Here is a 24,223-nt window from a genome sequence, read left to right on the forward strand (position 1 = left end):
GGCTCAAGTGATCCTCCCCTCCCTGGCCTCCCAAAGTGCTAAGTTTCCAGGTATGAACCCCCGTGCCCAGCCTAACATTATGCAGGATGGACAGTGTCAAACTGATTGTGGTCACCTGTTGGCAACCCGGCACTCTCTGGGCCCACTCCTTCAGTATCCAGGATGAGTGTGAGCCCTCTTCTGGCATTTGGGTTATTAGAGAATTACCCTGTGCTTCCCAACAGTGTTCACATCGTAACACATTAGAGAGGCAGTTCAGGAGACAGACAGGAGGGGACAGGAAGAGGTAGGTTGAAGGAATTCCTAACCAAACATCTTTTCTACCAGCAAAAGATAAACAAATCATGGGGAACTGGGACCTGTGTGTCTATGAGTAAGTCCATGTGGAATCATTTCAGGACCTTTTTTGTTTGTTTGTTTGTTTGTTTTTAAATGACAGAGAACCAAAAGGCACAGCAATTTTTCTCTGGATAGAGATGTTCAATGGTAGAAAAACTCTGAATCACTGTGCAAAGTTTCCTGTGCGAATTCATTTAGTCAGACCTGATCCCTTTGAAAATGGGATTTCCATTTCTATTTAAGCTAATAGGCATGCCCCTAAATTTAATCTCTCTTACAGCAGAGTCACTTAATTAATTCTCTCCTTTGGCCTGCAGCATCTCTGTCGCTCCCCACACCTGGAATCTCTTTCTTTTTCTCCTGCATCAGCAATGTAGATATGTAGTCTTATGACCCTTAGCATGTAGTAGATAGGCCATATTACTTTTAACTTTTACTAATTTTCACCTTTTTATTATAGTCTGTCATATGACAGATACATTTGTCACACATAATCTTGACCATAGTTTTAAACAACCTGGCTTAGTATAGAAAAAGATAAATTGAGATACTTGCCATCAAGCCTTGTTCTCCTGGTTTTCCTGGTTCACCCTTAAAAAAGAATAGTGATAATTTTAGTAATGCTGTAAGTATTTTTAAAAAACCCTTCAATCATTTTTTTTCTTTGACTGGGGCATGTAAATGTCAAGTATATTTCTTCAGGTTAAATAGAGGAATGTAGCACATTAAAAGAGAGCTAATTTCCCTTCTACAAATAAACTTTACAAATTTAGGGTTTAATAAAATTAGTCTAGATTATCATGTCTTCTTTAGGATGACATAAAGATAAGGACATGGTGTCTTTATGAGAACTCAGAACTTTCATACATAGGACAGAGAGACAATTGCTCTTAGTACAGGTGTTTAATAAAATGAGCAGAGACTGATGTTAAACTTTGGTCTTCCTAGATTAATGATGGCTGAAGTAACACGTTTTATTAAATTTGATACAGAAAATTACACTATATCATGACATTATCATTTTCTTATATTCAGATTGATATAGAATTATCATATTTTATTGTTATAATGACAGTCATTGGCTAAAAATATTTTTTGTCTTAAAATGCCAATGAATATAGATATTGCTGGTCTTTCAAAATAAGTATTTCACAGTTTATTTTTATAGTCTTCTTCTAGCAAGGTATGATGACACATGCCTGTAATCTCAACTATTTGGGAGGCTGAGGCAGGAGGACTGCTTGAGTCCAGGTCTTTGAGGCTATAGTGTGCTATGATGGCATCTGTGAATAGCCACTGCACTACAGCTTGGGCAACACAGCAAAGACCTCATTGCACACAAAAAAATCTTTTTTTACTTTGGGAGGCCGAGGTGGGCGGATCACCTGTGGTCAGGAAATCCAGATCATCCTGGCTAACATGGTGAAACCCCGTCTCTACTAAAAATACAAAAAAATTAGCCAGGTGTGGTGGCAGGCACCTGTAGTCCCAGCTACTCAGGAGGCTGAGGCAGGAGAATCACTTGAACCCGGGAGGCAGAGGTTGCAGTGAGCTGAGATCACGCCACTGCACTCCAACCTGGATGACAGAGCGAGACTCTATCTCAAAAAAAAAAAAGAAAAAGAAATCTTTCTCTAGCAGTCATCAGAGTACATATAAATAAACTCTGAGACCATATATAGTTCAAGTTATATTTTTGAAAATTTTAAAACAAGTTAATTTGTCCTATGTGTAGAAAGCTCCATTTCTTACTTACATGAATAAACTATATTTGTTTAAAGAATGATATAATTTTGGATTATGTGGTTTGTCATACCTTTAAATTTTTTAAAAGTAATTTATATCTTGAATTTGAGTATAGAATATAATGCTCAATGATCTGACTAATGTACCATCAAAATGGTTTTAACTACTTTTTGAAGAGACACCCATTGTATTTCTGTGGCAACCAGCAATCAATGGGAGAGCTTTAAATATCCCTAAAGCTGTGGATCTCTCTGCCTTTTGGAATATCATCATGAGAAAAAGCAAGGCATTAGAAGACAGCTATAGAATTCAACCACTGTCTTTGGAGGTTGAGTGAAAGCAGTCCTAACAACTAGCAAATCATATGTTGAAAGACAATTCCACATTTTATATCAACAAATTCACAGCAGCTTTCAGAAAAGGACACGGGCTTATGAGGCTGTCTCAGAAGTTTTAAAGTATGCTATATTCTTATAAAGAGTCATTATTTCTAAAAATGCATAAATATATGCATATAAAAATGAAAGAAAATATACCAAAACATTAATGAGTATTGTAATTATTTATTTTTTTGGTTTTATTTTCAAAATTTTCTGCTTTGTGGATAAATATTTTCATTATTATTATGTACCACAAAAATACTATGAAAATAATTTGTTAAATAAATACACTTAATAAATAATTTAATCCAGTAATAAACCTTAATTTCTAGTCCTAAAGTCATAAAATAAATCTAAAATTTTTGACCTTTTCCATATATTTCTTTTAATTGCTGGGTTGCCTCTGAAACCAAACCATTTATCTTCTGTGTTTTACTACTATATCATTGACACTTGACCAATCTTTGTAGCCAAGTATTGAGACTACTTTAAAATTATTTCTATGAATAAGCCTTACATACAAAAGACAAATGATATTTAAACCATACCCACTGATGTTTTAATCATTCATTTTACGGTTATTAGCAATTTTGGGGGTTCAAGTTATTTATAAGGGAATAAATATTAGAACATTTTACTTCCTCTACTTTCCATAAATAGTATAGGACTTTATTGGTCTGCTATTGATCCTTTGGAAAATGTTATTAGCCTCCTACTTAGTTTTTCAGACTAATCTCCCATTTAAACCAAAGGCCCCGGTGCACACTATGGCAGTCAGGTTACACCTGGGATTGGGCAACTCCAATCACAGACTTCTTGAGGCTTCCCTCAAAAACAGTTTAGTGGCTGCCTCCAGGTGTCTCTTGTGGTTTGCTTGGATCCCCAGTGGATTAAGTGGTAAAGAGGAATGCAGCTGGGAGCGCCCTATGCTGCCTGGGGACTTTCCCATCATCTCACTTCCCTCAACCCACTCCACTCATCATCCCGTTTCCCTCAACCCACTCCACTCACTTGACCCCCTGACCTGATGCCCCTCACCACCCTGCTCCACCCTAGTTCTCAGCCCTTAACACGAAACAAAACGTGTGAGAATAAGTGATCTAAAAAGTGACTCACAGGTACTCCTGGCATTCCACGGGGGCCATCTTTCCCTGTGTCCCCAGGTGGCCCTCTTGGGCCTGGAGGGCCGGGGGGTCCTGGAGGCCCTGCCTGTCCTTGGTCACCCTGTGATGGAGAAAGGAACAGACCAGCAATAACCATGAAAGATAAAGACTCAGGTCTTCTTTTCAGCACCTTAAATTTGCATTATCTGATCCACATTTACACTATGAAAAGAACCAGAACAACCACAAATATAAAGCCTGTAGGCAATTTGCCTCCCAGCAGGGAGCAAATAAATATTCATGCTGGGTGACTGAGTAGATGCTATTAAAATCAAAGCAGCTCAGGAACCAGCACTTCCATTCTTTGAAATAGTGTATATGTTACCACTACAGTCAGAGCTGGTATAAAATGTGTGAATTACTTTATCCATAACACTGCATCAGTTGTATTCACCTCATTTAATAAAATGGCTGCCTTTATAGTTAGACAAATGTGTTTACTTTTTCATACCCTATAAAATTAAGCATATGAGGCTCCCATCATATTGCATAATAATTTATAAATTACCAAAGCTAGAGAGCTTAGAAACTGGATCTGTTAGTAGCTACAATTTAAAATTTTTTAATTAAGAAAAAATTAGATAGGCTTTTAGTATCTTTTTTGGTACTTGTATCTAACATTTCAAACAAATGCAGCTGACTAAATGTAATTTTGTTTGAGAATATTTCCAAATAAATACCCACCCACCGCCCACACCCCACCCATCAGAGATAAACGGTAAAGCAATAGGTATACAGAGCAATAACCGATGTAAAGAAGAAATCAGACTTCAGCAAGAATAAGCACTACCTTAATCAGGCGGCGTTTAATGAGCTGCTGATCAGCAGAGAGAAACCCATGATTGATTTTAGGAAACACCATCTGATCAGTCAGGTGAGGTCAAAGGTTGAAGTTCAGAGATGAGAGAGTTGAAGAATAGACATCAGAAGGCCCCAAGAAAGAAATAAAGATATACACATTAGACTTATAATGATTATTAAACAAAATAGAACTGGCACTTATGTCTAACGTTAGACCCACTGATTCTTCTCGAAAGAAATATCATCCTGAAATGCGATGCTGAGACCAGATCTTCAGTGGTAATGAACATTTTTTGTGCTTTATCATTTCACTGTGGACGTTGGATCTTTTTAATGTAGTTTATTCCCAGAAGCAGGTAAGCAGGTGCACCCCTGCATTCTTCACTCTGAGCAGAAAGTCTAGAGACAAAATGCCAGTTCCATTTCCATCAGACTTGTCAACCAGCATAATGTGACGTGAACTTGACTGCCATTTTATTGACACCCGAAGTCCAGAGAGAGTACTTAGGATTATTTAATTGACTGGAAAAATATTACAGAGCATTAGAATGCATACAAATTAAGCCATCAAGGCATGGCATGGTTTTAGATCGCTATGCCCACCTCTCTTCACAGTACCTGTTTGACGTCAATATCCTCCTCTCAAGTATGCTCAGGATACACCCTCTTAATAGACATTTGACCTCAATGATGCAAGTGGGGTCCCAAGTGCCCAGTAACTTGACATATATGATGAGAGGAAGCCAACGGGCTCGGTAAGCCAATTGAATGGTTCCTGCTCACGCTTATGCTGATTGCATTTCTGACTACACAGGCATGAGTAACAACCACAAACCTTGACGGTGAGGATCTGATTACTGTGCAGGGCAGCAACTGTGGGGAAGCCTGGCAGGCCCTATGGACGTAGCACAGCACCAAAACAACACGACATAAAACGTCACACAGACATTTCACTGGGGGACAAACAAAACAAGCACATACCTAGCGCCTCCCTTCCCTGGTTCTAAGTCTTGCCTCATCTGACACACCATAAACAAAATTAGACACATGAGGCCCCAAAATAAACCTTTTTTTTTTTTTTTCAGATGAAGTCTCACTCTGTTGCTCAGGCTGGAGTGCAGTGGCCTGATCTAGGCTCACTGCAACCTCCACCTCCCGAGTTCAAGCAATTCTCCTGCCTCAGCCTCCCTAGTGCTGAGATCACAGGCGTGCGCCACCACGCCCAGTGAAGTTTTGTATTTTTAGTAGAGACGGGGTTTCACCATGTTGGCCAGGCTGGTCTCCAACTCCTGACCTCAAGTGATCCACCCACCTCGGCCTCCCACAGTGCTGGGATTACAGGCATTAGCCACCATGTCCAGACTTTTTTTTTCCTTTTTTTTTTTGAGACGGAGTCTTGCTCTGCCACCTAGGCTGGAGTGCACTGGCACAATCTCAGCTCACTGAAACCTCTGTCCCCAGGGTTCAAGAGATTCTCTGTCTCAGCCTGCCCAGTAGCTGGGATTACAGGCATGTGCCACCATGTCCAGCTAATTTTTGTATTTGTAGTAGAGACTGGGTTTCACCATGTTGGCCAGGCTGGTCTCAAACTCCTGCCCTCAAGTGATCTGACCGCCTCGGCCTCCCAAAGTGCTGGGATTACAGGCATAAACCATCATGCCTAGTCAAACCAATAATTTCCTAAAGCATGGAATGGGGAAACTGAGATCTCATGGTCACTGAGCCTGGGGCAGGTACAACGGGATCTGTGTCTACACGGTGTAAAGAGTTTGCTACATGGAGCATTTCTGGAATCTTACAAAATTACAACATCTTAATTACAAAATGTTAGTACAAAATGGAGATAACTATAGACACTGTTATGAAAACCACACTGTAATTTCCCTCCATTTACATTCTGTTTACAGCTCAGGATATACAATACATGTATTAATTCTTTTTTGGACAACAACGGGGAACAAAATTTTGCCATCAGATCATACTTATTCCCCAGAATAAACACAGTACACCTCACAAAATACAGTCTTGCCACCCACATATCAAACTTTCTCTCTCCAATCATATGATGGATCTTAGAACTCTCCTGTTTCAGGAATTCACGCAGAGGTGGTGGATGAAAATCTGTCTCTTATAACATGTGTATTTCATGTCAGGGGGATTTATGGTCACACTCTGCAGTAATCACTTCTGTCACATAACTTTTCCGAAAGAACTTGACAGTTCACACAACCCCTTAATGCAGAAAAGCAGTTTTGAATTCCTTGAGAATACGGAGAGATGTTTTAGAGACTCGTTCTTCAATAACTTGTACTAACTCCTCCTCACAGGCGTTATCAATTGGTTAAGTCTGAGAGAGAAATTTTGCCTTTGTTCTATTTCTTTTCTAAGAACATGTGAAACTCAAGCCTTTTATTCCTTTTTTTTCCAAAACACACACACACACACACACACACACACACACACACAGAGAACATGTTTACCAGTTTACCATACAAATAAAATAAACAACAACCACAGCAATACATGGCCTGGGCTCGCTCTCTTCCCACCCAAATTTATCTTGCAGATATTTTTAGGAAAGCCCAGGAAATTTCTACATTTTTAGTTTTATTAGTTTTGTGAATATTTCACCCCCCACATCCCTCACATTAGAGATATGTTTTTCATTTTAAGAAAGGCAGAAAAATTAGTTTGTAGTCTGAAGACACTTCTTCAGCTCTAATGCCTTTGATTCTCAGTCTTCAGGACTACAACTTCTCAGGAAGCAAAACAGAGAAAATCTTATCTTTTGCCAAGTCCGTTCTGATAAGGCTATTAAGTGGCTCCGTAGTTTTGAGGTGACCTATGTCCTCTTTTTCTTCTCTCTAAATACAAGTCCTTTAAATATAGATTCTGCATAAATTCAGAAATGCTACAAGTTGGAAAACAGATGTATACAATTTGCTTTTGTTTTACTATGGAATATGAGTTTAAAATGTTATTAGATGGTAATGTGCCAGCATCTTTCCATCTGTGACTCATTAGCCCTATATTACACAGTCAGAATTTTATATATAAAGCTCATATTTATGTAACAAAGAACAAAAACAGATACAAACAAGAAGTCTATGAGGGATCAGAATGTTGATTAGTGGCGATAAATCATAATGTCACTTGAAACAGGATTATCTAACAAAATAATTTTAAATTAAAAACCTTTTAGCAGCACACATGGTAGGCCTTACAAATATTTTGAAATTTGAATGTATAAATAAGTCACTTCTTGTACTCATGTCTGAGCATGACCAGCTTTCTATTTGATCATATTTTCAAAATGCTCACACACACACACACACACAAAGTCTCAAGTTGTATAACTCCTTAGTTTGGTTTCCAATTTTAATGAGATCTAAAGAGAGAACAGGATAGGCAATTCTCACCTCAGAAAGATCTTTTTCCTCAAACAGAATAATCTCTATTTGAGGAAGCTGATTTATAATCCTTAATCATCTTGACTGTGAAAATGCTACCAATTAGGTGTTTAGAGCTACATTTTAAAGATTTCATTAGCATGCCAGGCAAAATAATTTTTCAGGAGTTTACGTGTAGCAAAATAAAAAGGGGACATGTGGACGGATTCTCTTAAATGCTAACAAAAATCCCATGATTTGGGCTGCAATGTCCTAGGACCCTGTGCGTTTCAAACTGGGGTAAAAGTAACCCTGAGAGTATATGCTGGTGTCCTACAGAGTGTTTCAAAGCAATAACAAATATGGTCCATCCTCCTAAAAATGTCTATTCAATTAATGGCAAATACATTTAAACATTATTATGTAAAGCAAACATTGATATATTATAGGGTTATAGCATTCAAAATTGGACACGTTTTAAAAATTTTCACCATTTGATGGTGGTAAAAAAAATCCCATTTCACAGGGGCTGCCTCCAGATCCTAGGTAGACACTGACTCTGCTTCTTGTGTGAGTTCTTTGGAGGGTTGGTTTCTAAAGTACAGGTGTTGACACCTATCCTCAATACAGGTGTTGACACCTTATGGCTTTGTGTGGCCACACCTGCTAGGCTTCTCTAGCTGCTCATACAGAGGATACAATTTTTATTAACTATACCATTTTTTCCCACAGTATCATTAGTCATATCCTTTCTAAACAAATAAAATGGACATACTTTACTTGGTTTTGCATCTCAGAAAGTTTGCCTGGTACACAGACGGTTTGAGTGGGTGTGGAAAAACAAATGTGTCTCCAGAAAAATATGGAGAAAAAAATCCAGGAATATTGAATATTGAATACTGAATATTGAAATAATTTTTGTTATTGTTGTTATTTTTTGAGATGGGGTCTGACTCTGTCACCCAGACTTGAGTGTAGTGGTGCGATCTCGGCTCACTGCAACCTCTGCCTCCCGGGTTCAAGCAATTCTCCTGCCTCAGCGCCCCCAGTAGCTGGGACTACAGGCATGCACCACCATGCCCAGTTATTTTTTTATATTTTTAGTAGAGATGGGCTTTCACCATGTTGGCCAGGCTGGTCTCGAACTCCTGACCTCAAGTGATCTGCCCACCTCAGCCTCCCAAAGTGCTGGGATTACAGGCGTGAGCCACTGTACCTGGCCTGAAATAATTTGTACACATTTTCACCCCCAAATACTTTGAATTATTAAGAAATCAGATGAATAAGAGCTGTAAAACTACCATATATAACTCATTTTTTTTCCCTCCTGAGAGCATAAAGCCTCAGACAGTTTCATGAATCTTCATGACATTCTGTGAAGTAGGCAACCATCTCACAACCAGTATTTTGACATCATGACAGGAAAGGCTATATCTCCCTCTTCATTACCAACTAGAAGAAATAATGCAAGCCTACCCCAAAGGGATATTGAATAAATAAATAATTCATAAGAAATGCTTCTAACTACTTAGAGGCCATACATTCAAGGTGTTACTGTCATTTTTATTGTGTACTCAGTAATAATGAGTATTATAAGATTATAAATAGTGAGAAAATTTTGTGCTTTCTCAAACGTATTCAGTAAGGCAATGATAGAGCCAGAAATTCAATCCAGGTCTTCTGATTCTAAACTTTGTCATTATGCAATTTATGTGTTTATAATTTTCTTCTACCTGCTTTACAGTTGAAATATTAGAAAGCTTAAAAATTGACTAACATTCAACAATATTTAGAAAGCGTCTGTTGAGCACCTTCTGTGCAACATTCACTAGGCCACACTCTGGGGATCGAATGGTGAGCAAGATCCCATGCTCACAGGGTTTACCATCTAGTGGAGAAATAGAAATAAGCTGGCAGTTGCCACACAGAGTGACAAGTATTATGGTGGAGAAGTGGGGGGGCTGCAAAGAAAATAAAATGTGCACTAGACACATGTTTCAGGAGCCATGGAAGACCTCCCAAGCCAGGTGAAGTAGAGGCTGGAGGTTGGTACAGGAAGAGTAAAACTAAAGATAGACCATTTAGGAAGGTATTACAATAGTCTAGCTGTGAGATTGTGTCTTAGAACTAGAGGAAGGACAAATCAGTTGTTTGAATTGTTATTAAGGAAGTCGAATTTGTAGGACTTGTAACTTGGCTGAGAATATAAGGGTAAATGAGGAGCAGAGAATGGTCCTAGGTCTCTAGCTTGGACAATGGAAGGATAGTAGAGGGAACACAAGGAAAAGGCTTTCTGGGGTAGGCAGGTAGTTATGAATGATGAATTCAGCTACAGGTTTGCTGAATTTGAGATGTCTATGGACAGCCAAGGGGCAGCAGTTGGACATGCATACAGAACAGAAGAAAGGTGAGAAATGACTGGGCACGGTGACTCATGCCTATAATCCCAGCACTTTGGGAGGCTGAGGCGGGCAGATCATGAGGAGTTCGAGACCAGCCTGGCCAACATGGTGAAACCCCGTCTCTACTAAAACTACAAAAATTAGCTGGGCATGGTGGCAGGTGTCTGTAATCTCAGCTATTCGGGAGGCTGAGGCAGGAGAATCATTTGAACCCAGGAGGCAGAGGTTGTAGTGAGCCGAGATCACGTCATTGCACTCCAGCCTGGGCAACAACAGCGAAACTCCGTCTCAAAAAAAATAATATATAAAATAAAAAATTAAATAAATAAAAAAGAAAGAAAGACAGGTGAGAATTATGAGCCATAGGGATATGCGAAGTCACCTCGGGAGGTTGTAGAGAGGGTAGACCTAGGAAAGAACCCTTCAAAAGACTTAGGTTTAAGGGATGAGCAGAGGAAGAGGCAACCACAAAGAAGATGAAAAGGAGTGGCTATAGAAGCAGGAGGAATGGTAATTCTCCTCACAAAAGTTCTAGTCAGGCAAATGACTCAAAATGATAGATGCACATACTTTACTTTGCTGTTTATTGCATCATCAATAATGCTGCCTAAATCACATAAATGACTCATAGTAAGAACAGGTTAACAATGGTCAGTGTCACTGACAATGGCTGATCATTGATCAGCACAAGGGAGTGTACCTGAGGTTGTAGGGCTATGGATGAAAAGATAATTATTTTACTTACAAAGAGTCAAAGGGTCCCAATAGCAAGTCATATTAAATAAAAAATATGCATTATGCTGAGAAATGAAATCTCCAAGTTTCTCCATAATGTAAATACTATCATGATTCTGTTTGCCCAAAATACATCATGCATTACAACACGACCATTACAGTGGGCATGTGTGCAGCATAAATAGAGATAAATACTCCTCAAAGTTGATAAAATAATTTCTAGCTAAGAGAGACCAGATGGGGAAACACTATAATAGGATACAAAAATATTTAGGTAAAAGAATTGCTTCAGTTTAGCAGAAACTGTTAGAAGGCTAAATTAAGAAAGAAAAGAATTTAAGAGAAGGAAATCTGCAACTAGATCATTCCATATTGCAGTAGATGGTATAATTTATCTGTCTGAAAAGAAAAATCAACTATATAAAGCTAAACAGCTAAAGGAATTTTTGAACAATCATGTAGTATAAGAATTGGAGCCTGTGGAAATCAGAAGTTATAACTGATGGTAAAAGATTGCCTCATGGTAGTATTAATTATGGGAAGAATTAGCCTTCTGTAGTTGAATATAATATTTTCAACTGGCTCAAAAAATTACTATTTTTCTATTTTATTGATACTCTAAATTCTATTCAACTACATTTTCTCATAAATTTTAACCTAGTCACTCCAGGAATTATCTTTTTTTGTCTATAAATGGTAAGTGTAAATTTTACAAGTTATTTGAATATAATATTTTCAACTGGTTCAAGAAGTTACTATTTTTTTATAGATACTCTAAATTCCATTCTACTATGTTTTATCGTAAATATTAACCCTAGCCAGTCCAGGAATTATCTTTTTATACGTCGATGATAAGCGTAATTTTACAAGTCATTTGGAAGAAAAACAAAACAATGCAATCTCTGTATTGACAAATGTCATTAAATACTGTAGCTACTAAAATGCTAAGTAAGTGAAGACAGCCTGCAAAAGATCTATGAATAAGAAGACAGCAGATAAACTTCAACACTGGCAAGTGCAAAGTATTAAGAAAAGTGCCTAAACTACTTATATAGTGCCGAAGGCTCTACTTGTTGTATATAATCTATTAGGGGATTCCAGGGCTTGTTGTAAAGTGTTCCCTAATGACATACAGCTAAGAAAGGCCAATAGAAGATGAGACCCCATGAAAAGAGGTAGAATTCCTGAAGAAGGTTTTTCCTGGTCTGAGTGAACCAGAGAAGTATAGACACAGGATACAGGGAAGAAAAATAAAGCAGCCTTGAAGTCTGGGAAGATGTACAAAAATAAAACTGTATTGATTTTATTTATATATACTCTGCTAGAACTGGATCAGAGCTATTCTCTACAAATAAACATCAAGAGAGCAGTCCGGTCTTAGGGTTTCTTAATAATAATTAAAATAATAAATAATGACAATGGTGATGATGGTATTAATAGTGGTTAAGGCTTATATGATACTTCCTTTGCGTGAGGTATTCTTCTAAGAGTTTTATAAATATTAACTCTTTTAATCCTCACACCAACTACTTGACAGATGAGGAATTTGAGACACGAAGAGGTGAGGGGTCTCGCCCACCCATCTGTAAGTGGCAGAGCCACGAGTCACCCCCTGGCCACCTGCTCCAGTGTCAACCATCTTAACCAGCATATTTTCCATAAATTTTTCTTTTTTTTTATTTTTTTGAGACTGAGTCTTACTCTGTCGCCCAGGCTGGAGTGCAGTGGCACAATCTCGGCTCATTGCAATCTCCGCCTCCTGGGTCCAAGTGATTCTCCTACCTCAGCCTCCCAAGTAGGTGGGACTACAGGCATGCAGCACCACACGCCCAGCTAATTTTTTTTGCATTTTTAGTAGAGAAGGGTTTCACCATGTTGACCAGGATGGTCTCAATCTCTCGACCACGTAATCCGCCCACCTTGGCCTCCCAAAGTGCTGGGATTACAGGCATGAGCCACCGTGTCCAGCCCCATATCTTCCATAAATTTTTCATAGTCTCTGAATTTCATTTTCACTTATTCATTTATTCAATAAGAATTTAACACAATTGCACAATGACCAAGGCAATATTTGGACATTGGGATTAGAGCGGTAAACAAGATAGACCTTATACCAGGCCTTATGGAGCTTAGAATGTATGAAGGCAGGTAGACATGAAACAAGCAACTTCAAACGTGGCTGGGATCTCTTTTGCTAACATTTATCCATGCTCTTTTTCTCTTGTATTTTTTCATTTCCTCCCCACTCCTTCATCAAGCTCTTAGATGACCCTTTGCTTAGGGCCTCAGAGGAGGCATAAGGAGGCAGAGTGCAAGACATAACTTGTCTACCAACATTTCTAGAAATGAAAAATACCTAGAAAGACACTCCCCCAAACTAGAAGTGAGGAAAGAGATCTGTAGTCTCCGAGAGCAGAGAGGGACCTAAGCTCTGCTTCCCAGCAGCACTTCCAGAAAAGCAACACCACGAAGAAATGGCCATGTGGCATGTCAGATAGACATGTGTGAGCAGGCTTGCAAAGGATTCCCCTGCCTGAAGTACCGCACAGAAGTAGCAGAAAGATTCCCATGCCCCATAGGTGCAGTCGTGACACACTAGGAGACCCCTGTGGCTAGCCACTCTCAAAGGGCAACGATACTTTTCCTTCCTGATACTTCCGCCTAGATGAACACTGGAAAAAAATAGAAAATATATTTTCCTTTTCTAAAGACATACTGAATCAACACTTGGTATATAGAGATTAGGTTCTATTTTAGGAACTCTCCCTGGAGATGTAGACTCTGTTCTTCAATTTGGGCAAGGTCAAGATAAGGGCAATGGCAAAGGGTTGTAAGGATTCCTGTGGGAGGTCAGATTGATGAGAACAAGAGGGATGAACTAAAACATGCATTCCTTCGTGTGACAAAGTTCTCTGGAATACATGCTATACGCCAAGTACAGTGAAAGAAGCTGCAGGGGTTCAAATCTAATGGGGGAGAGGGAATTGTCATATGAATGTCAATCCACATGGAAAATGTGTTAAATTAGTGCTCTGGTTAGAGGAGCAGGCAGTACTTAAGCTTATTCTGTCTGAGGACTGGAGTAAGACTCCCATAAAGGTAGAAATTAAGACATGTGAAGATGATTAGGATCCTGGTACTGCAGTGAAGTATGGACTGGAGGCCTCTGGAGGAAGATATTCCAGTCAGTAGCACAGTGAACAAAGGAGAAGGTACACTCAGGAAATTCTGATAAGGTGAGTTTGGCTGTGGTGAAGCACACACATTTTAGATAAATGCCTGGAAAAATTAATAGGGAACAGATGTGGGAGGTCTTAAAAGAAGCTTCAAGAGGGAAGTAGTGGAAAGCCATGAAGGTTTTTATACAACGAAGGTGCCATGCCATGTGAGTACGAGGAAGACAATTCTGACACAGTTAGAGAACAGATTAAAAACCCAGATATGGTTCATGATCCTTCATCTGCAGTTCCAAAATCCAAAGTCCCTGAAGATAAATATTTTTTCTTTTTAAAATTTTTTTTCTCCTTCCTACCTGTCTCTCTCTCTCTCTGTCTCTCTGATGGTGTCTCACTCTGTTGCAGAGGCTGGAGTACAGTGATGCAATCTCAGCTCACTGCAAACTCTGCCTCCCAGGTTCAAGTGATTCTCCTGCCTCAGCCTCCTGAATAGCTGGCACTACAGGCACCCACCACCATGCCCAGCTAATTTTTGTATTTTTAGTAAAGATGGGATTTCACAATGTTGGCCAGGCTGGTCTCAAACTCCTGATCTCAGGTGATCCACACACCTTGGCTTCTTAAAGTGTTGGGATTACAGGCATGAGCTACCGCGCCCAGCCAAAATATTTTTTCTTAAGTTTTAAAGTTTTTCCTGTTTTCAGGAAACTTATGTGATGGAAAAAACTTACTTGAACAGATGTAAGGCTATTTATGGTCATTAATAATCCTTCTAAGTGTGAATATGCATATGTTTCACTGTAGAATTTGATGGTTTGATTACAGGGTGTCTCAGGCCCCTAAGGGTTTCAGACAATATGCACAGCATGAACTAAATTAACTTTCTAATTCCTAAAAACCCTAAGTTCTGAAACACACTTAACTAACAAGAGTTTTAAGAAGGGATTGTGAGCCTAGTTCAAAATTAATGACAAAGAGCTCTTTAGCAGAACTGAAGATTATAGAAAGAGTGATAAATTTTGAATTTAAGGAAATGAATGTGGGTTTGAACAATAAAATGTATTAATTATAGACAAGTCTAAAAAATGCCCTGTCTCAATATATGGCAATTTGCATTACATATTATAATTTATACCAGTTTGTAGTAATTAAAAATAAATCTACTTTTATGATTTCAGTGTTATATATTAATGAGAACTAGTATGATCAATTGTCTGGTATACATCTTTTAATTAATTGCCTTAATGAATAAATAAGGACATTTATAATTAGCACCTGTTTTTCAAATAAGCAAAAAATAACCGTGAAAATTTTGTCCTTTTATGAAATGAAAAAAAATTCTCCAGCAGTCCTGTTTAGAACGTCAATTTGATTGTCAAACACTGCATAAAAATCTCCTTAAACCTCCCTGTGAAAACAAAAATGGTGCAAAAGCAGGCTTGAATTCAGCCCTATCTGAATTTCATGCAATATGCCTTTGAAATACAAATTTTGAATTATGGAGCTCAGATTATATAGTTTTTTAATTCTCCAAAACTCTTCCAAGATGGTGCAGTATAAAAATAGCATGCAATACAATAATATTTTGGAACTACATTTCTATAAAACCTAGGCTGCTCTTCAGTTGAGGTTGCCAGGTCAAGGACTCATCTCAACTTGAGTATATCCCATCCATTTTCTGAAAGGAAACAGTCTACATCTGGGAGAGGAGGCACAGCATGGATCAGGAAAGAAGATCAGTAGCTGACAGGGCACCTGACACTAAAGGGAAAACAGGCATTTCTCCAGTAGCCTGTGAGAAAACCTCAACTTTTTTTTTTGGATGTTTCATGCTGGGAGAGAAAGCATAAGTGTCCTGCCATTCTCTGGATACTCTATTTAGTACTCTCATTTAATAAGTATTTGCTAAACATCCTTGTTTCATACTAGATTGAGTTGACTCTAAAATTCCTTGGGCATGCACCCTGAATGTAGCCTCTTTTCTACTCATGGAAGAAGTAGATGGCTATAATGGATGGAAAATCATCCTGTACTTCCTTGTATACCTCTGAAGTTCAACATCCACCCTAAATAAGGTTTAGCCCACAGTAAATGCCTGATAGCCCTCTGGGATAACTGAACTCTTCAAAAAGATAACGGAGTAGAGCAGAGAGTAACGTTACTTGCAGTGGTACTCTTCTAGGTACCTTTCTCTACTAGTTCATCTGGTCCTGTTCTCCAACATCCTCCTTTAGTTCAAATCCTAATTTTGTAGTGTTTTCTCAGGGTCTGCTCAATTATACAACAGTAAAATAGAGTCTGTTGCTTGAGGGCATCCCTGAACTCTGCATGTTTCCCAAAGAGGCTAAAATATTTATTGCAATTTAGGACATGTTTGAACATCCTGTAATTATTTTTGTATTTGATGTCACTTGTATATATGGAGTAAATTCAAATGACTATAAGAATTGGCAGATAATGTAAATAAAGAAGCAGGTTGAAGACAAAAGGAAGTGGGGAGACTTCGCTGAATAGAAGAGTGAAGCTGGGGCTGAAAGGAAACAATAACTAATCCCTTGATTTTTGCCACAGATGAAAGCAGACCTAGTGTGGCTACATCTTCACCTGCTTCATGAGAAACCAGAAATGAAAGTCTTTTTTTAAGAAAAAAATAAATGCTTCAGATTTTAATGTTTGCTAACAATTGAAATTTTGTTTACACATTTTATATTCCAAATGAAAATACATTTGATAGTAGGATTTGTCTCACAGATCACCAGTTAAAGATCTCTGATTTACTGTTTTTGAATGGTGAAATACAAACAAAACAACTGTAGGACTTTGCCTCATAGCACACTTAGCCCAACCGATAGAACTTTATTTTGTTGCATTAGCATTTGAAGAAAGGGTTACTGGTTCTTATTGTATCAATTACACATTGTAATTCACAGCACTGATTCTTAAATCATAGAAATGTCAAAATACGATTGTTATACACTATCTCTAGCAGGAATAAGAACAGAACAAGGTATAATTCCTTTTTGAAAAGGACGTACCTACATCCCATAGTGATTAATTCATCTGGGAGGAGTCCCATGATTTGCTGTTAATGAAAGAGGCTGTTGTAATCTACATGAGAATTACGGTTTCTCTGGGATTGTCAAAACCAAATTTCCTGACTTCTATCAAATTAAATCTAAAGTTTAGAATGACATAAATATTGAAAAATCATAAAATAAACTTTCTACTTTTTGGTTTTAATTTCCTAGTGGTTGATAATGTTATTTAATGAAATGCAGTACATTTTTCATATTAAGTAGTGTATCACATGCCATCATGTTTATTCAATTCTTAAAAGTGATATTGATTTGCACATATAATTTACTTGAAATAACTACACTGATAATATTCACATTTAACCTCAAAACTCTTTTATACTTCCAAATTTCAAGTACTTTTATGCTTCCAAATTTAGATAATAATAAGGCAGACAAAAATGTCAAGAGTAAAGATTAGATTGTCTTTGTTACTGAAAATGAGGGCTCAAAATATGCCTTAGGTACAATTTTGAATAGGAACAATTCTTTCTTTATTTAAATGTACTTAATATTCCATTTATCAAAGAAAATTGTCCATATATAATAGAAAAAAGATTTTCTCTTTTTATGGTTACATGAATTAATTCAAAGTGTAACGTGGTCTTTCAACTTAGTAAATTTTAAATGATATATATGCATTATTTGCTATTAAATAAAAGAGAAAAAAAGGGAATGACAATGCTCTCGGTTTGAATGCATAACTAATCCAGACCAAGGAAAAAACTTTCTCTGATGTGTTAAAATATCTAAAAGCAATAGCCCAATTTACAAAATACAGACGTATGTTATAAATCTTTTTTTTTTTAAATGGGTCTTCAATTTCAGTACCCACAGGAACAAAGTTTATGTTTTAAAAACCAGGTGGCATCTGGGATACCCAGATAAGTGACCAGTTCTACCGCCTCATTAGCTACAAGTTTTATGACTCACATATGTGGTTAAAAAAATTACAAGATGTATGTCTGTCATGTCATTATTGAAATTGAATTGCTTATTTTCACATAAGGGAATGTCAATCATTCTCCTTGGGTGATATGGGATTTTAGCAAGTAAGAAACATGAAAGAGAGGAAGAAGAAGTTACTATTTTATAGCTCTGGGATGAAGCTTCGTAGCATTATAAAGAGTTGAGATTAAGCTTCATAAACTTTAACTGTGAAATTGTCCATGTTTCCTGACTTGCGAAATGTTGGGGAAGTTAATGTTGGAAAAGTGGCACAAAACAAATTTGACTAAGAAAAAAAAAGATTTTTCAAGGGAAACGTGAGTCAACTTTTGTACAAGGCATAATTATTCAATTTGTGAATTACTAAGGGCCTAATAATTCACAAATTGCAGAGTGGACTTCCCTTCCCCTCTCCTATTCTTTGTAGGATTTCCTTCTTTATGAATATCTCAATTACAAATAAGGAAGGAAATAAAAAAGGAAGTGAAAGTCAATCCAAGGATTAACACAGAAGAGTAGCATGGAACATTATGATCTGTGTCAGGAGCACTGAGGCTCCATAAAGACTGGGAGGAATTTCTAAGGGCAACAAAAAGAGCATATTCTGTTAGATTGAGACAGAGAAGCATAATAAAATAATAGATCTATTTTTTTCAGTCAACTGAGAATAAAATGTGAATAGTTGATACAAGAAAGCAATAGCAACCAGTTCCTATTTAGCTTCTAATTCTCTGTCAAACAGAAAAAAATATAGTTGTTTGAATTAAACATTGCCACAAATACTGGTGTATTAAATGCCAAGGAAAGTGAAGAGATTACTAATGAAAACTTTGCAAATATAAATGTGTTTTAGCCCGAATAAATAGCTTTCAAAATACTGAGCATTTGCCAAAAACATTACTCAACCATTCACATCACTTTTTCGGGAACTGTGAAAAGTGCAAGAAGCAATAGAAAACAGAAAAAGGTAGCTCTGTGAAGTATAGACAGATTGCTAAAATTTATAATGACCTAAGTAAAAATGAGAATATATTATTAAAAGGATTGTTGGTGAAAATTTATAACAGAATACTAACTTTATTTCCTTTTTTAAAAAGGGTTATTAGTAGGTAGATACACATATGTAACTGGATTTCAGCAAGTGGTATGCCAAGGTTTCCTGTATTATCCTTAGATTCTATATGGAGAAATCTGAACTGAAAATCAATGAAAAGAATGGATTTATAACTGGTTGAACAATCTACACAGATAATAATGCTTAACCAGTCACATAGTTCAGGACCTCCGGACTGATCCATTCAATATACATTTTTTTGTTTTGTTTTTTTGAGACAGAATTTTGCTCTTTTCTCCCAGGCTGCAGTGCAATGGTGCAATCTTGGCTCACTGCAACCTCCGCCTCCCAGGTTCAAGCGATTCTCCTGCCTCAGCCTCCTGAGTACCTGGGATTACAGGTGAGTGCCACTGTGCCCAGCAAATTTTTATATTTTTAGTAGAGATGGGGTTTCACCATGTTGGCCAGGCTGGTCTCAAACTCCTGACCTCAGGTGATCCACCCGCTTCGGTCTCTCAAAGTGCTGGGATTACAGGCATGAGCCACTGTGCCCAGCCTCAATATATGTATTAATGAATCAGTCTTCTCAAACTTTGGGTGTGGGAATGATTTTTGTCTCTACATGAATATTTCTACATCTATATCTCAAATATCCAGGAAATGGGAGAGAAGAAGAGGTATAATGATTGTTGGATTGCAAATCAGAATCCAGAGGGGACCTCAACAGGATGGAATGATGAGAGTGGTATACTAATAACATGGATAAAAGAAAGTAACGGTGTGTGAATCCAATAAACTAGTTATGTAAATACACAATTGAGGAGCTAAGAATAACAGTAAAAAAACATTTAGAATTTAAGTTGATAAATTTATACATTAATATATGATATGGCTGCCAATGTTGTTTCAAGCTCATCTAATTCCAGACTGTATTAACATAAACAGACACATACAGAGCTAGGTTTTATCCCAAATAATAATGCTTTCTACACATTATCCTTTAAGGAAGACATAGGAACATGTATAGAGAACCATGACAGTAAGAGGGCAAAAACTGTTCACATGAGGAATGGATGAAGAAGACGGGGTTGGAGCAGGAGAAGATGAGATGGGACATGAGAGGTATTTTAAACAGGCTGAAAACTGAAGGGACAGCACAGAGTAGAACTATCACCACCACAGAGTGTATTCAGTTTCAGCTGGGCCATCACTGCCAAAGAATGTAACCAATAATGGAAGAGCTTTAAGGTTCATTTCACCCATGAGCTTCAGTGTTTCTATAAACCACTGAAGGACAGTCATGTTTAAGAATAATTAGTTCAGAAGACAGGACTGAAACTAAATGTATAGGAAGTAGAGAATGGTAGACATTGATTCAAAAGAAGGAACAATAAATATTTGTTGAATGAATGATTGAATTACTTTGCAATGTTAGAACTATCTATGATTAGAATAGTCTGCTTTTTAAAAGAGTGAGTTCCTTGTCACTGAAGATGTTTGAATAAAACTCAGCTTAGGACACCCTATAGAAGTTTCTAGGCAATTAGCTGGCAGGGCCAATTGCCTAAATGGGTGACATGGGTTTATTTTACTGTTATAAGAAAAAGTCTGATGAGGCAGCAAATGAATTTCTCTTATCTATATTATCTTCCCCCTCCTCATCACTCTTTTAAAATAGGACAACGATCATTTATCTAGAAAGTCTTTCTGGCATTGCCAAACCATTTTTAATTCTAATAAAAAGCAAAATGTGACCTCCTATATTACCCAATAGTTTAAAACACTATAAGAAAAAAAAATTCAGATGCATTCAACTCTTTCCGATAAAAGGAAATACAATCTACCATATAGGATTCTATTTATGTTATCTTTTTTATTTTTTAACCTCTGGACCATCTCATTAAATTCTATATTTATTGCAGTCAGATAAATTAACTTTCAATTTAGTTTTATATCAAGGTGGACACAAAGAAAAAAGAATTGAATAATACTGACCCAAATTAGTTCTTCATCTTAAGATTTGTCAATACAACCATAAGGGGCAACTCCAAACAATTCATGATCTTGTTCTTCATTGATGCCTCAACAGGGCAATTTTGTTAGAAATATTTACAAGGGAAAATGTTCCATTAACCCAACTGCGCAAACAAAACCCAGAAAGTACATATAATAACTTAAAACATGGGTGTTTACAGAAGTATACGGACTAGTATTATAAATGAAATGATTTGGGTCCAACAACGAAAGCATATGCAACTAAATACAATATGATTCTAAATATCTATGAATTTTGGCTATGACCTATATAAGATATCTAAGCTAGATCATCTTAGGTGATAAACCAACATTTTTTTTAAAAAAAAAAACCTCTAGGAAATTCTGAGATTTAGAGTCCCATTTTTCGTTAAAGGAGTGATTCTGAAATTCTCCCCCTCAAAGTCTCCTGTGTTTCTAATTTTAAACATACGCAATTAAAAGACTAAAATTCATCTTTTTCACGTTATTTACATGTTACTTAAAGACAGTTATTCTGTCTACAACTGTGCTAACTTTCTAAACATTCTGTTATTCTATAATTTATATTTTAAACAAAAAATCTTGCAGATAACATAAATTCTGTTGGAATCTTGATGCAAAACTACCAAGTTTGAACTATACTAATTTTAATCTTTGAGCAGACTGGTATACTAATAAAAATTCTACAGTACCATAGACTGAAAACCACAAGTATAAAAATAATTCTATATAATTTTAAAACAAACCGTATGTAAATTATGTTAAAGGAACTATTATAGCCTCTTTTTATAGAAAGTAAATGATTCATAATTAATTGTTTTGTGATCTATGTGTTTGTATATTTTGATGGACTTTGTCATCATAACATCAAAAGCAAAATCATCCTAATATCTAATCCAGGTATTGCAAACTTCAATGCCAACAGAAACTGCACACATATATAAGTAAATGGAACAGGTTTGGTGTCACCGGGGATAATCCAAAATGCGTGTCCTACCTAAAGCAGACAGACTCCACTCACCTGCAGCCAACCTTCCTTAAAAAGGAAGGTAAACTCAATGGTGCCAGCTTTTTACATTTCTCAAGAGAAAACTTTAAATAAGATTTATATGAAATCACCCAGTATTAGCAACTAATCTGGGAAAGAAAAATGAAATGTATCTACTACCAAAATCTGGTTCACAGGCTACCAGTCTGCAGCCTCTAATCTGCTCCTTTGTGAATTACTAATTTAAAATATAGAAGGAATATTGCACCAAATAGTGAACACATTCCAATAACAGGAAAAAAATAAAGACATTGAATTCCTTTTCCCTACTACAACCAAACGTGTTAATCTCTACCCTAAAAAGAAATTCCATATTAGTTGTGACAGTTTCTCAAACTACAACCCTGTTGGCACATGCCATTACATTTGACACATTCTAAAAATTGTGACTTGTTGTAACAGTTACAATATAAAATTCTGGGCAGATACAATGACTCAAACTCTGCATTCTTCTCTGACACATTTTATTAGAAGTACATGGCTCCAAAGTGGAAGTAATACCACAGACCAGTATAGAGTTACAGTATTAACATTCAACATAGTACTGGTGACATAGCAAGCTTTCTCCAATTCAATTTTGTTTGACTTTTCTGCCTAAAAATGTAAAATGAAAGGTGAAGTTGTAAATCTCTACATTAGCTTTCTGAACAAATCCAAAAAGTCTAGTAGATCTCCAGATATTCCCTTCTTCCTGAAACTCCTCAAAATTCATTTCCTTTCATAAAATTTTTGAATAATTGCAAATGACTACTAAACAAAAGGTTGCAAGACTGAAAAGTGATGTTGTACTGAACAAAAAAGGCAACAAAAATAGAATGGCTTTATAATGTTGTATTCCAGAGTTTCCTAATATAGAAGATCCTTTAGAAAATTCACTTTGTCAACCTAGAAATAATGTGTTTATCTATGCCAGAAAATGAAATAACGTGTGTAGTGGTAAACATAGTAGTTATCTATTAATGTAAACATAGTAGTTATCTATTTGGCAGAGAAAGAAAAAGAGATTGTTCAAAGACAGCATATTCCTTACTATTCCTTTCATCATCAAAATTATACTGATTGTCAACTATATTACACATTTTTTAAACAACAAAGATGTACCACCAAAGAAATGTAAGAACATTAATAAAAATGGTTAAATTGTAGCTAGTGGCTTTCTACCATATCATGCATATAAGCCATGTTAACAAAGACAAAATACAGTAATTTTTCATGTTCAAAACATGAGATAAAACTATGCCAGTGGTTTAAAATCTTTCCAATGCTATGTTCTCAAAGCACAGTTCAGTAGGATAAAAATGAACTGAGGATAGGGAAGAATCAAGGCTGAAAAATTACAAAGTGCTGCTATAACTTCTGTTAAATTCAAGGACTACATTAGAGCCCCTTTTATATGTAAAAGTCTGCATTCCTAAAAGGAAGCTTTGGTGCTGGCATTCTAGAACCATCTTCTTCAACTACTACAAAATAGAAAGAAAAGCTATATCTAAGAAAAGTCATCTGTCTCCTGAATTAGTCTCCAAGTTTCCTCTAAAACTGAAGTCAAGGTAAATATTTGTTTCTCAAGATTACCTTGAAAACGTGTCAGAGCCAGTCTTTGATGCGAGCATCAAGAACTTCCACTGTGCTTGCTTCCATCTCACTTTGCAAAGAAATACTAAAAATGATTTCCTTGCATGTTAAGGTATGTAAGAAGAAACCTCTAGCACTAAATTATGGTTAATTTACATTCTCTTTAACCCTGAAATGCTATACTGAATAGAAAAATACTTTTTAAAAAACAATTAATTAGAAGATGAGGAGCTTAACAATTTTTGTGCAAAAAGCTAAGGAAGATATATCAAGTTAATCTAAAAAGCTTCATAGATTTCTTTGAACATTTACCTATCTTTTCTTAATAGGAATTAGAGTATAAACAAGAATAGGTTCACATTTGTGCATGTTTAGATCTT

The 24,223-nt window shown here is 36.7% G+C and overlaps 1 protein-coding gene across 2 annotated transcripts in view; it reads right to left on the minus strand.

The window, feature by feature from the left end:
• The window catches only part of COL25A1 (collagen, type XXV, alpha 1), a 514,206-nt gene that overhangs the window by 139,755 nt on the left and 350,228 nt on the right, over window positions 1-24,223 (minus strand). Inside the window, exons 9-11 of one of the 2 annotated variants that reach the window (XM_011989830.1) lie at window positions 4,419-4,490; window positions 3,582-3,689; window positions 895-930 (exon numbers count right to left, since the gene is read on the minus strand). In XM_011989830.1, coding sequence (XP_011845220.1) covers window positions 895-930; window positions 3,582-3,689; window positions 4,419-4,490 — 216 coding nt within the window. Of the gene's footprint in view, window positions 1-894; window positions 931-3,581; window positions 3,690-4,418; window positions 4,491-5,264; window positions 5,325-24,223 lie in introns of both variants that reach the window. The other variant, XM_011989831.1, reaches the window with a different exon arrangement.

Source organism: Mandrillus leucophaeus, unplaced genomic scaffold (genome assembly GCF_000951045.1).
Source record: "Mandrillus leucophaeus isolate KB7577 unplaced genomic scaffold, Mleu.le_1.0 Scaffold364, whole genome shotgun sequence".
Taxonomy (NCBI): domain Eukaryota; kingdom Metazoa; phylum Chordata; class Mammalia; order Primates; family Cercopithecidae; genus Mandrillus; species Mandrillus leucophaeus.